Source organism: Arvicanthis niloticus, chromosome 2, assembly GCF_011762505.2.
Source record: "Arvicanthis niloticus isolate mArvNil1 chromosome 2, mArvNil1.pat.X, whole genome shotgun sequence".
Classification (NCBI taxonomy): Eukaryota; Metazoa; Chordata; class Mammalia; order Rodentia; family Muridae; genus Arvicanthis; species Arvicanthis niloticus.
In genome coordinates, this window is record NC_047659.1 from 108,691,188 (window position 1) to 108,703,514 (window position 12,327).

The 12,327-nt window shown below is 41.6% G+C and overlaps 1 protein-coding gene across 2 annotated transcripts in view; it reads left to right on the top strand.

Annotated features, from left to right (window-relative positions):
* Btbd3 (BTB domain containing 3) overlaps positions 1 to 11,922 on the top strand; it is a 31,004-nt gene extending 19,082 nt beyond the window's left edge. The window contains exons 2-5 of one of the 2 annotated variants that reach the window (XM_034495258.1): positions 3,392 to 3,686; positions 4,187 to 4,277; positions 4,822 to 4,940; positions 7,925 to 11,922. In XM_034495258.1, coding sequence (XP_034351149.1) covers positions 3,544 to 3,686; positions 4,187 to 4,277; positions 4,822 to 4,940; positions 7,925 to 8,957 — 1,386 coding nt within the window. In that variant the 5' untranslated portion in view covers positions 3,392 to 3,543 and the 3' untranslated portion in view covers positions 8,958 to 11,922. Of the gene's footprint in view, positions 1 to 2,617; positions 3,687 to 4,186; positions 4,278 to 4,821; positions 4,941 to 7,924 lie in introns of those variants that run through there. The other variant, XM_034495256.2, reaches the window with a different exon arrangement.
* The last annotated feature ends 405 nt before the right edge of the window (positions 11,923 to 12,327 follow it).

The window sequence follows — 12,327 nt, forward strand, 5'->3', positions numbered from 1 at the left end:
TTCTTGGTTCAAACTAGATTAAATTATCTTGAGTTGTGTGCTCATCTATTTGAATTGAAGGTACTATGTTGGCGGGTATTGAACCTGATCTTTGGGGAAGTCTTTCTCAAACTTCAGTGCCGGGCACACTGTGGGAAAGTTCTTGTTAAAATGCAGGTGTGATCCAGAATCTTATGATTCCGAATTCCCTAAAGGCTCCTGGGGCATGCTGCTTCTGGCCCTGGGACTGCAGGTTTAGCAGCAGTGTGCAGCCTGTCTTGTCACCAGAGCAGGAAAGGCAGCTGTGTGTATCTTTTAACAGCCACCTCCCCAGCCTCTGGCCAAGTGAGAGGGAAGGGCCATCTGCAGCCAAGCACTGCCCTAGGGAGTCCATAGGGCTTAGTTCTCCTTCTCTTACCTGTCATTTTTCAAGCTTTTCTACAAAGCTTGGTTTTTCTAAATTCCTGGGATCTTTAATTTCAAAGAAGTGTTTTCTAAAACCTTATGTATTTCCTTTTTCAAACTACTACATGCACTATCCCTCTTCTCCTTAGTGATGTAGAAACCATAGTTTTAGAGACTTTTGTAGTGCTAGGCATATTCTTATGTAAGATGAATAAAGACCTCAAAGGCTTACATGTTGTCTTTTTGTTTCTTCTGTTTAGTCTTCTGTTGCTGATTAATAATGACCGCCTCAAAACAGCTGGTTTTCTCTTCCATTTTAATTGATTAGTTCTGACCTGAAGAGCCAGATACTAGGTTTGTTAGAAATATGTTTGGTACTTATGCTCAGACATACCTCCTGTCAGAAGGTCTTTGCAGGCAAGTATGAATGAGAACTTCAGTAGCAGCCAGTAGAGAGACCCTCTGTTTTGACCTATTTCTGGTAGGCAGCTCACTCAGGAGCTACGTGTGCCTTTTCCTCACTGTCCTGTATGAGTGAGAGTCTGTCTGTTTGTCTTCTGCCTGCCTGTCTCTCTGTGAGTGAGTATGTGTGTGTGTTTGTGTGTGTTGGGCATAGTCGTTTGTATTGTGTGTATGATTTATGGGGTGTTCGTGTGTGGTGTGATATGTGAGTGTAGTGGGTGTGGGTGTTTGTATCTGTATGGTGTATGTTTGTGTGGTAAGTGATATGTATGTGTGATGTATATTGATGTGTGTGGAGGAGTGTAGGGAGGCAGGGGTTGACATTGAGTGTTTCTGTTATTTTTTGAGACAATCTACTCATTTAATTGTAGCTCACCAGTGAGCTAGGCTAACTGGCTAGCAAGGCCTTACTAATCTTTTACCTACTGCTAGAGTTAGGGTTATAGGCACAGGCTGCTTTGCTATGCTGTGCTTCGTCTGCCTGCCTGCCTGCCTGTTTTCCTACCTTCCTTCTTTCTTTCCTTCCTTCCTTCCTTCCTTCCTTCCTTCCTTCCTTTTTCCTTCCTTCTTTCCTTCCTTCCTTCTTTCCTTCCTTCCTTTTTTCCTTCCTTTTTTCCTTCCTTCCTTCCTTCCTTCCTTCCTTCCTGTGCTGGGAATCCAAACACTTTCCAACAGGTTATTATATCTCTAACATTATTCTCAAAGTACAACTGAAGGTGATTTGCAAGGGTGTTGATGTGTGGTCTTTTAGCCCTGCAATTGAGAATACAATAATTGTAATAAATAAGCAGTCACTTGGTTCCATCCAAAATGGGGATAGATAACCTTATCTGTGTCTCTCTTACACTGTGTGCTTGCAGTGGCTTTCATGTGAGTTTTAATAATGACAACACAAAGGATTGCTTACCTTTGGAATGACTTAGGACTAAGATGCTAGGGATTTAAAGACTGATTCCTGGTATAATACTATTAGTATAGTAACAATGTTCTTATTTGCTGAGGAGTCACCATGCAGGTGAATGTTACATAGCTATAGCTTCAGGCTATAGCCCTGAAGGATCAGGGTCCAGGGGCAACAAATAGCCTCTCTGCTTTGAGCAAACCAGAGTAATCCCACAGATAGGGGTGGGAGTCACTCTGGTTACTAGTCTGTCTTAACAGACTGTGGAGCTCCAGTAGATGCTGTTTTACTAGTAGCTGCTGGGGAAGCCTCATTCTCATCTAAAGCAAAGAGTCCTTTGGCCTTTTAACTAGTTAATAGGAGACTTTAATCGTTTTAAATAGCCCTACCACTGGTGCTGTATTAGAGCTTATGGGTTATTTAGAATTTGTATGACAAGATTAAGTTTAGCCTTAGGAGTTGAGTTGGATTTTTGAGATCCCGAGCAGTGCCCTATCTGACTTATCTTTAGTGAATCACAGGGTTTAAACACTGATTATCAGATTTGTCTCATTTGAATGCTATTTTCATATCTAAAATTTGACTTATGCTTCAGGACAGCTATACATGCTGGTATAAGCTCATCATAATTAACAGTGTTTGGTGACCTGGGACACATGTCCAAGATCAGTGCAGAGCTAGAAAAAATTAGAAGCAAGCTAAATGCAGGGCCTTAGCAACATCCAGAGACTGAAAAAAGACCCCTCCCCTTTCCAGCTGTGCTTAAGTGTATTTGGTTTAGTTTCAGTACATTGGTTCCCTTTGGCTTTATAATCTTAGAAGATCCTGTTTAAAATACTTGCAAGTAAACGCTGCTAGGAGGAAGATTTTTGCCAGAAAGAGAGATTAGACATATGTGTTCTCAGTCTTTGTTAATGGCTTTTGCTTGTTTTGGTTGAAATATAAATGCCCCTGTACTAAAGAGAAATAAACCCCTCCCTTCCTGTTTGCAAATGTCTTTCATTTGCTGTTTATCTTAATTAAATATACAGTAGAAAAGAGAATGTAACTGCTGCTCCTTTAATATCGGAGCTGTGCACGCTACAATAGGTGTCACTGTTTGGCTTCATCCAATCCTGATTGGTGGCTTCAGCTATTGGCTCGGAGCTCTGGCTGTCTGACTCCGTCTGCAGGGCTGTAATACCTACTCTCCTCTCCCCGATCCATTCACCACACAACTTCGCCGGCCGCACTGACTCTCTGGGCTCGCCACATCTTGCTAACCTAATTCAGAAAGCAAGCGCCTCGGCTCTCTGCCTGCCTCCTTTGCTCAGCTTAAGCTTTTCAGGTGATCCAGAAAACGGCTGTTTTTATGCGCAGATAAGAAAAACAGGAATCATGATGGGAATGTATTTAACAGATCCGGTCCTGGATAAAACTTAAAGCCAGTTTCTCTTCAACATAGTGAAAAGGTCACCTTGCCTGGCTGGGAAAAGCAGGAAAATACCAGCTTGTTTCTGTTAACATCTTAGCTCCAGCTAGCCTCTTTGCCTTGATGTTCGAGCAAATTTGCGATATCTAGCTCTAAAGAAAGACATCCTGTACTCATGGTAGATGATAAAGAAAAGAACATGAAATGTCTCACCTTCTTCTTGATGCTTCCAGAGACAGTAAAGAACAGGTCCAAAAAAGGTTCAAAGAAAGCAAACAGCAGCGGTGGCGGTGGCGGTGGCGGCGGAGGTGGTGGCAGTGGGAGCAGCAAGTTGCCCCCAGTTTGTTATGAAATAATTACCTTGAAGACTAAAAAGAAGAAGAAGATGGCTGCTGATATATTCCCCCGTAAGAAGCCAGCCAACTCCAGCAGCACCACTGTCCAGCAGCAGCACCAGCACAATCTCTGTAACAACAACCTCATCCCGGCCCCCAACTGGCAGGGTCTTTATCCTACCATCCGAGAAAGGTGAGCGCCCTTGCTGGCCGGCCAGCTTATTTACTTTCAAAGTTTGCCAGTGTTGAAGTCTCTGCTTTTGCATGACCTGTAATGTAATTTAACATGAATCTCCGTTTCCTCTTTCCCAGAAGCTTTACTGGTAATGGAAAGCTGCCTTGTATCTTTTCCAAAACAGTGCAGCTGTTTTCCTCTTAGATAAAAATATTTTTGCAAGCTGTAACATTTAAGCGGCAGGGTTGTGTCTGTGGAGCACAGAGATGAGAAACCTTTCATTTGTCCTAAGCCATGTGAAAGTTTAGATAACTTTTAAAACTTTAGTTCCTTTCCGTGTGTCTGCAGTGATTTCAGACAGTTGCGTAGCTGGACCCTTCCTTTGCTCTTTTGCTGGGAAGTGGAACACTGTACCGTTGTTGCTTAGCTTGAGCAGCTTCTCTAAGTTTTGCCTGTTGGGGAACGGGAAGTTAGGAGTGGGGGCTGCTGTGAATTAATGAATTGCCTCTTGTTTGTAGAAATGCGGTGATGTTCAACAATGACTTGATGGCAGATGTACATTTTGTGGTTGGGCCACCAGGTGGGACTCAGCGGTTGCCAGGACACAAAGTAAGCAACAGCTGCATTACTGGTTTAGTCCTGAGATTTACATAGAGGGACCCTGTCAGCACAGAGCTTGGTGTGGGCAGCTAGCCGATGGCAGGCACTAGCACTAGGCACTGTATGTTTCGCCCAATTACAGAGAGTGCAGACCTTTGGCCACACTTAATTTTGTCTTTGTTTCCTTCTATACAGTTGTACATATCACCCAGAAACATGCCCTCTTCACTCCCCAGGGGTAGGAAATGTAACAGATTTGGAAAGTCCTCTGTTTACTGTTCCTATAGAAATCAGATAAATACCCCATGATTTTATTTCACAATGGGGTAGAGGTGTATATTAATGTCAGAGCTTTGAGATTTTGATGGAGAGCTCATTTTGTGTGAAAATCATATGCTCCCCTGTCAGGATATACTGTAACCTGGCTGTTTCAAAGATGAGTGTTATGTACATTACATACCCCCAGCCCAGATTTGCCAGTGTTTTGGGGGGACTGACTTGCTGAAAATGCTTTCAGTTTAGTGCGTGAAATGAGATTTCCCTTTCTCCACAGTATGTCTTAGCTGTTGGGAGCTCAGTGTTCCATGCAATGTTTTATGGAGAACTTGCTGAGGACAAAGATGAAATCCGAATACCAGACGTCGAACCTGCTGCTTTCCTCGCCATGCTGAAGTAAGCATTATTTGTGTATTTGGAAAGAGTTTGCTTGTGTTGTGTTTGTGCTCTGCTGGCTTCTAAGTCAGATCTAAGTTTTGTGTAAGAGGAAAGATTCTAAAGAGAGAGGGTGCTGCTTGCCTTATAAATGCTCTTAGAGAAAGCTGCTCTTCATTTTTCCGTGGAAGTCATATGGAATGTTGCAGGCATTTAGAGCCATTTCTTAGCCTAGAGCCTAGGGGCAAAGAGCTCATGTAGTCGGCTGCTTTTTAGCAACATTTTAAAAGAAAAATAGCTTTCTGGAATAAACACTATTTAATAGGAGTGCTCTCCTCCTGAGAGCAATACATGTTAAGAAGATTTCAGAGAAATATACCTTTACTTCACAGTTACAGAAATGATGTACCTTGTTTAGCTAGCAACACTGGGAAGACACATGTCTTCTAAGTTGTCTAATACCGCCAGAAGTGGACCTTAATGTCTCATCTTTGTCCACATATACCTCATCGCCCACAAAACTGGACATGCTTATGGTTATGAAGAGATTTTTTGAAGGGTTAGTTTTCTATAGTTGTCTGTAGATTAATACAAGCAATCAATTTAAATTGGTAATATAAAAGTGTAAAAAAGACTAGGGTAGTCACATATTTACATAAAATATTTCATATCTCATAGGCCCTTTGCAGACTCTAATGCATGTTAATCGGGTACCAAGAATCATCTTTACCAATGCTAATCATCTTTATCTAATGCCAAACAATGCGATTAAGCCTAGTTATTATAAGTTGTATTTACAAGGTTTGCCTTAACTGTCCAAGGTTATGTGTTGGTCTAGGGATTTCAGTTCATTGGAATAAATTTTTTTTTTAAAAAAAAATGTTTTTGAAGAAAAAATTGCCCAGTGGGTCAAAAAGTTTGACAATATTCTCACAATTTTTAAAACAATTATTTATTATTTACTGCTTACTGAAAAATGGTTCTAGTGAGTTTCAGAGTTTTTTAAGTATACAATTCCTTGGTCCTGTAATGGCTTTGAAGCCTAATTGAACTAGAACTTTCCTGGTGGGGAGCAGGGAGATTAAAGGCAAGTGAGCATGTGAAGTGCCATAACGTTAACTGCTTCATCACTTTTTAACCTTCAGACTTCATTAGAGATAGTCACTGAGAAACCTCTTTTACCTGCTTGGATCCCTGCCCTTCATCGATGCCTGTGAAGTCAGCTCTGTGTGTGACAGTGCCATCTGTTGTTGGTGGAATGCAGCCCTAGTTAGCATCTTGGCCTCACTGAAGTCAAGTAGGGTGTTGTATCCTAGACACATATACAGTCAGGAAACAGGAGCAAGATTGGCAGAAAGTTACATCTTGCCTAAGTCATTCGATATATTATTTGCCAAATACCTTCTCTTACAGATATAGTACCTAGAGCATATTAGTACAGTTTGTAAAAATTATGGAATCAGGTAGACTGGAAAGAACAGGGCTTGAGTGGGGTTCCATTTGCCTTATTGGTATGCTCCAGTTACTATAGTAGGAACTGAGGTTTCCCCTCCTGTGTCCTAGGGCAGGAGTTGTACTCAGAGAAGGAGTGGCAGCTCCCTTGAGTTCCAGGGCGAGGCTGCAAATCCAGCCCATATTCTGGATGCTCTCCTGGTCCTGGCCTTGGGCAAAGCACAACTGTACTGCAGCTGTGTTGTTGAGTGGTCTTGCTGGTATAACCAGCTTAGCCTATAGGAAAGAGAGTTTCCTGGAAGCAAGTGTTTGTTACTGAGGGAAATTTTTGGCTTGTATATCTGTGTTTATGGTTTTTTTTTTCTTGCAAAAGCTAATCTTGATTTCTTAAGTTAATTATATTTTACATGAAATAAAATAACTATAAAAAATCAGACTAAATACTCGATGCTTTAGCTTAAAAACTTTGATAAATTTTCTCAGTGTTGTTCATGGCCAGAGTTCTCACTGATTATTCATGTGATCTGTAATATAAGATAGCAGGCCGTTTCCACCTTCACAGACTGTCTCGAGAAATTGCCACCATTCCCCCAAACACCCAGAAGTATTTCATCTCCTAAGACAGGTACAATTCACTAAAACACAGAATCAGTGTACATGTAAGCTCTTGTTTTGTCTTTTAATAGGGGCAAGTGAAAGTAATGTATACTTTAGTTGTGAAAATAGGAGGAATATGAGTTTAGAACTTTAATACTCAAGAGATTTTGTGGAATTCACTGAAAAGGTAGTACTGAAGTCTGTATGTGGTGATTTAGTAAACTTGGAATGACTTCAGAAATATTTAATATAAGGTTTTGTTTTGTGTCTTAGAAAAGTCCCAAATCATTAAAAGTTTTAATTTTGACCTTATAGTTTCAAAAGAACTTGTTTTTATTGGAACAGAAAGTGGAATGAAACTGTGTATGTTTGCTTTAAACTCTGGTGGGGCTGAAGAGAGAGATGGCTCAGAGGTCAGGGATGCCGCTTCTGCAGAGGACCAGGATTCAGGTCCGAGCACCTTCTCAGGTGGCTCAAAGCAGCCTACAACTCCAGTTCCAGGGAGCCTGCCCTCATCTGGACTCCAGGGGTATCCAGGTGCCCAAATGTACATGGAGAAATAAATTTTTCTAAGCTATGGGATTGGGAATTGCAGTGCTTTAACATTTAATTCAGTACAATAGAATTTTGCTGTGTTTTCATAATTTTATCTCTGATATACAGTCATCTTTTAGATAATTGCAGTATCTCCTATTTTGTTGAAAATGTACTGAATATGTCTTTATAAGATAGAAGATGAATAGTATAACACAGTTAATCCCTTTAATTATATAAGCTTACTGCTGAGCTGAAATATTAATACCTTATGAATGTATTTCAGATGCTTCTTTAACATGTTTGTAGTAACTGTCACATGAAATTATATTCTTGGACAGGCTTGAAAGCAGTGGCTTCCTTCCTTGCTGCACATGCTCATTTGGGGGAAATCCGCTTACATGTTGGCTACTTTCTTTCAGATACATCTATTGTGATGAAATTGACTTGGCTGCAGACACAGTGCTGGCCACACTGTATGCTGCCAAAAAGTACATAGTTCCTCACCTTGCCAGAGCCTGTGTTAATTTCCTGGAGACCAGCCTAAGCGCCAAGAACGCCTGCGTACTCCTCTCTCAGAGCTGTCTGTTTGAGGAGCCGGACCTGACACAGCGTTGCTGGGAGGTGATTGATGCCCAAGCCGAGTTAGCACTCAAGTCTGAGGGATTCTGTGACATCGACTTCCAGACACTCGAAAGTATCCTCCGCAGGGAAACGCTGAATGCCAAAGAAATAGTGGTTTTTGAGGCAGCCCTGAACTGGGCTGAAGTAGAATGCCAGCGGCAAGATCTGGCCTTGAGCATCGAAAATAAACGCAAGGTCCTAGGAAAGGCCCTGTACTTGATCCGCATCCCCACCATGGCCCTGGATGACTTTGCAAATGGTGCTGCACAGTCCGGGGTATTAACTCTCAATGAGACCAATGACATCTTCCTCTGGTACACTGCATCCAAAAAACCAGAGCTGCAGTTTGTGAGTAAAGCCCGCAAGGGCCTGGTCCCCCAGCGTTGTCACCGATTCCAGTCATGTGCCTATCGGAGCAACCAGTGGCGCTATAGGGGTCGCTGTGACAGCATCCAGTTTGCAGTTGATAAGAGGGTATTCATTGCAGGCTTTGGGCTGTATGGCTCCAGCTGTGGCTCTGCAGAGTACAGCGCTAAGATTGAACTCAAACGGCAGGGCGTTGTCCTGGGCCAGAACTTGAGCAAGTACTTCTCAGATGGATCCAGCAATACCTTCCCTGTGTGGTTTGAATATCCAGTGCAGATTGAGCCAGACACCTTCTACACAGCCAGTGTGGTGCTGGATGGCAACGAACTCAGCTACTTTGGACAAGAAGGCATGACGGAAGTTCAGTGTGGCAAGGTGACTGTCCAGTTCCAGTGCTCCTCAGACAGCACCAATGGCACTGGTGTACAGGGAGGGCAGATCCCCGAACTCATATTCTATGCCTGAACTTTTCTTCTCTTATGCAGCATGAGGTGCCGACATGGGCCCTCCTTGCCTGACGCTTAGCTCATCTGCAGATATGTGGTCAGCACAGGTAATTTGTAATGAATGAAGCAGTAGGCAGTTCTAATGTCTTTGAACCTTTTAATTATGTACAGGCTAAAATGCAACATTCCGCTTTTAACTATATGCTTAGAAGAGCCAAGTTCTTACTCAGGCTTTGTGGTTTTCGAGTTGCGTCTGTACGCCTAGGGAGATCATGTGCTTTTCCAAGTGCCCACCACCCTCCTACTTCTGTACCTCTGAAGATATTTTGGATCAATTTGAATTTCCTTTGATGGATGGAAATATGTATCCTAAAGTAGTATCATTATTTTTAAACAGAACCCCTTTCTTTCAATAAATAAATAAAAACAAAAACAGGTAAACCTCAGTGTACAAATTTGAAAGAATGTTTGCTTTGTAACAAGTAAACTTAGAAAGTAAACAGTAGGCCAGTAGTCACCTTTGACTCTGTTTTTTTACATTTGTTGCTTCTGGGCCTTGCTTTTATATTCTTTGTATCTTAAGTTCATATATGTGTTACCCACTAAACAATTCAGACTCTTGATGTAAGGATTTAGATGTTTGTTTAGGACATGACTTCGATGACAAAGCAGACATATTCTTTCAGGTTAGAAGACAAGACACCAGAATGCAGACAACTTCTTTCAGAATTGATGGAGTTGGAAATTGTCATTGTTGATAGAAAAAAAAGGCTGCACACTTGCTAATTTACATTACAGTGGGTAAAAGGGAAACCTGAAAATGCCTGTACAACCAGTAGTTCAGTTTACCAGTGAGAAGCATACACAATTCAGAAAAGCCACTCTTGCCTGGTAATTTTGGACTCCCCACACACACAAATACACACACACACACTATTGGCCTGTTCTTAAGTCTTATTACATAGGACTCCCGTTTCTCCTCCCCCCTCCCCTGTTAAAAGAGGACCAAACAGTTCTTTAGAGGTATGGAGTAACAGTTTTGTAGCACTACTTGTCAGTGTGATAAAATACTTTTTATGCTTTTTCTTTTAAATCGAAACATTCTTTATCTGATCTTTGACCATAGACGATCTTATTTGTTGATTATGAACAAGCTTCTGGACTGCTAGAACCTGGCCTCTGGCCATCTTAAAGTGCCAATATATGACTGCAGGGTTTTTGAAAAATGGTTCGGAGTGACACTGGGTTATACCGAGTATTCACCTCATCAGCATCACATGCCGTTCTTATTTGTCCATGATACCATAAGCAAGAGGGAAAAGCTCACAGACAACTTCTTCTTTTCCATGATGGCTCATGTTGGCTTAGTGCCTGTGGCCCTGGTAGTGTCCAGTGTAGTCACTTGAAGCTGAAATATCCATGTGTTTCTGGGCAGCTTTTCTGCTCAGTGTGATCCTGAGATGGCTCCCCGCCACCCAGAGTGTGGTCCCTGGCCGCCTCCTTCTCCTGCTCTGTAAGCCAAAGTTAGCTTATTTGGAGCAGGGGCTAGTCCTGGGGTGTGTGTGCCTGCGCAATATGTGCATGCAAGCGTGCTTGCCAACTCAGGAACTGCCTCCTCCCTGCCTGGCTAGTGGTGGGTGTGTCAGAAATAACCCCCACCTCCCTGCTGGTGCCAGTAAGGCCCAATGAGTGACTGCTTCCACTCACTGGGTATCTGGGCCATTTCTTCCCCTGCAGATATGGGTTTGTGGCCTTTGGCCAGCTTCCCTGGTGGAGGAGAGCACTGGATTATGGGAAATGTTTTAATCATTTTGCCATTACCTACATCTGTTAACATAGGTGACCAAAAGCTTTTATTGATGACTAGATGAATATTCCTAGGACAAAAGCTTTTATTGATGACTAGGTGAATATTCCTAGGACAACTTTCCAAAATTATCTCTCAATTGCTTCCTAGTAAAGGGGATGACAGGTTGTAGTTTTGGCAAAGCATCAATGAGATAAAGGTACATTGTCAATTAAAATTACTTCAACAAAGGTTTTTGCTTTACAATTACGGAAAACATTTCAGTAACTCACAGATACCATACAAATTAGTATGGTACATACAAAGTGACTAGAAGGCACTTACTTTTAAGCCAGAGGAGAAGGAATGTTGTTTAGCACAGATTGTGTCCTGTGAGATAGTTGGGCTGGGTGTGATAGCCTTAAAGGGGCAGTGTCTCCCCAACTCACTCTTACTGTGACTGAGCCGCCCTCCATGTGGCTGGGCAAGTACAGTTCACTGAGGATGGAAGAACTTAACTTTATAGAAATTATGTTTCCAAAAAGATATATCCACTTTCTAACTTGGCTTATGCCAAGAACTGTGGGTAAGATTGAAAAGCTATACCTAAAATAAGAAATTTTATGTTCTGAACCTATTCTCCTATATGCATTTTCAGCAAAATGAAAGATAATGCGCTTGCTTTGGTTTTCTTTGGTAATTTTGAACTTTGTAGTTTGTAAGAATAAAAACCATTGTTCTGACAGGGCTGGCAGCTCTAGTGTATAAACACAACTTCATTAAGCAGAAAACGCTGTAGATGCTTTGCCCAGCATACCTGGCAGTCTTCATCATTGTTCATACTTGGGGATAAGGGTAACTAGGCTAGCAGTTCTAATGCAACATTCTTTAATCGTATCTTAAGATAGTATTTAAGTAAATGGTCTAATTTCTACATAATTATTGCACTGAACTGTCTTTTTTTTTTTTAAGGTGTTTAAATAAGCTCAGCTAATTCAGGACACTGTAGCCAACTGTGCATCAGTGTGCTTGACCTTAGCAGCTTACAGCATTATTTATGAAGGAAACTATATAAATATGAAGTACCTCATGTTGAATGTTATTGTACTGTATTTTTAATGTAACAGTGCAGATCTTGTTAGACACATGAATGTGTATAATCATGTTAAATGCAAATAAAATAAAACTGGTTCATAGATGTGCTTTTTTTTTTTTTTTTTTAGCATTTTTGTTGCCCTTGAAATAGTAAAAAGTTACTTCCGTGACTTTTGGTGCCACTGTGTTTACACGATGGTTTCATGGGAACATTTGTTTACAAAGTATTCAATATCTTTGATTCCTAAAGAAGGTGAAGTTTGAGGCATAAACATTGGAGAACAATGAATGTGGTAATTATGTTGTTCGAAGCCTGACTGCTCAGGAGATAGGAGTGAGTGAATGGATGCGTGTATATTCCTGTTATGGAATTCGTTGTTGGCTGGCATTCTGAGCTATAGTTGCCATAGTTCTCTCTATGTACCCACTGTACTAAGAGAGTGCTGTACTGAACCACATCTGGCTACTGATGGGACCTGCATTGCTGTTCACCAAGGTCTTAATTGGA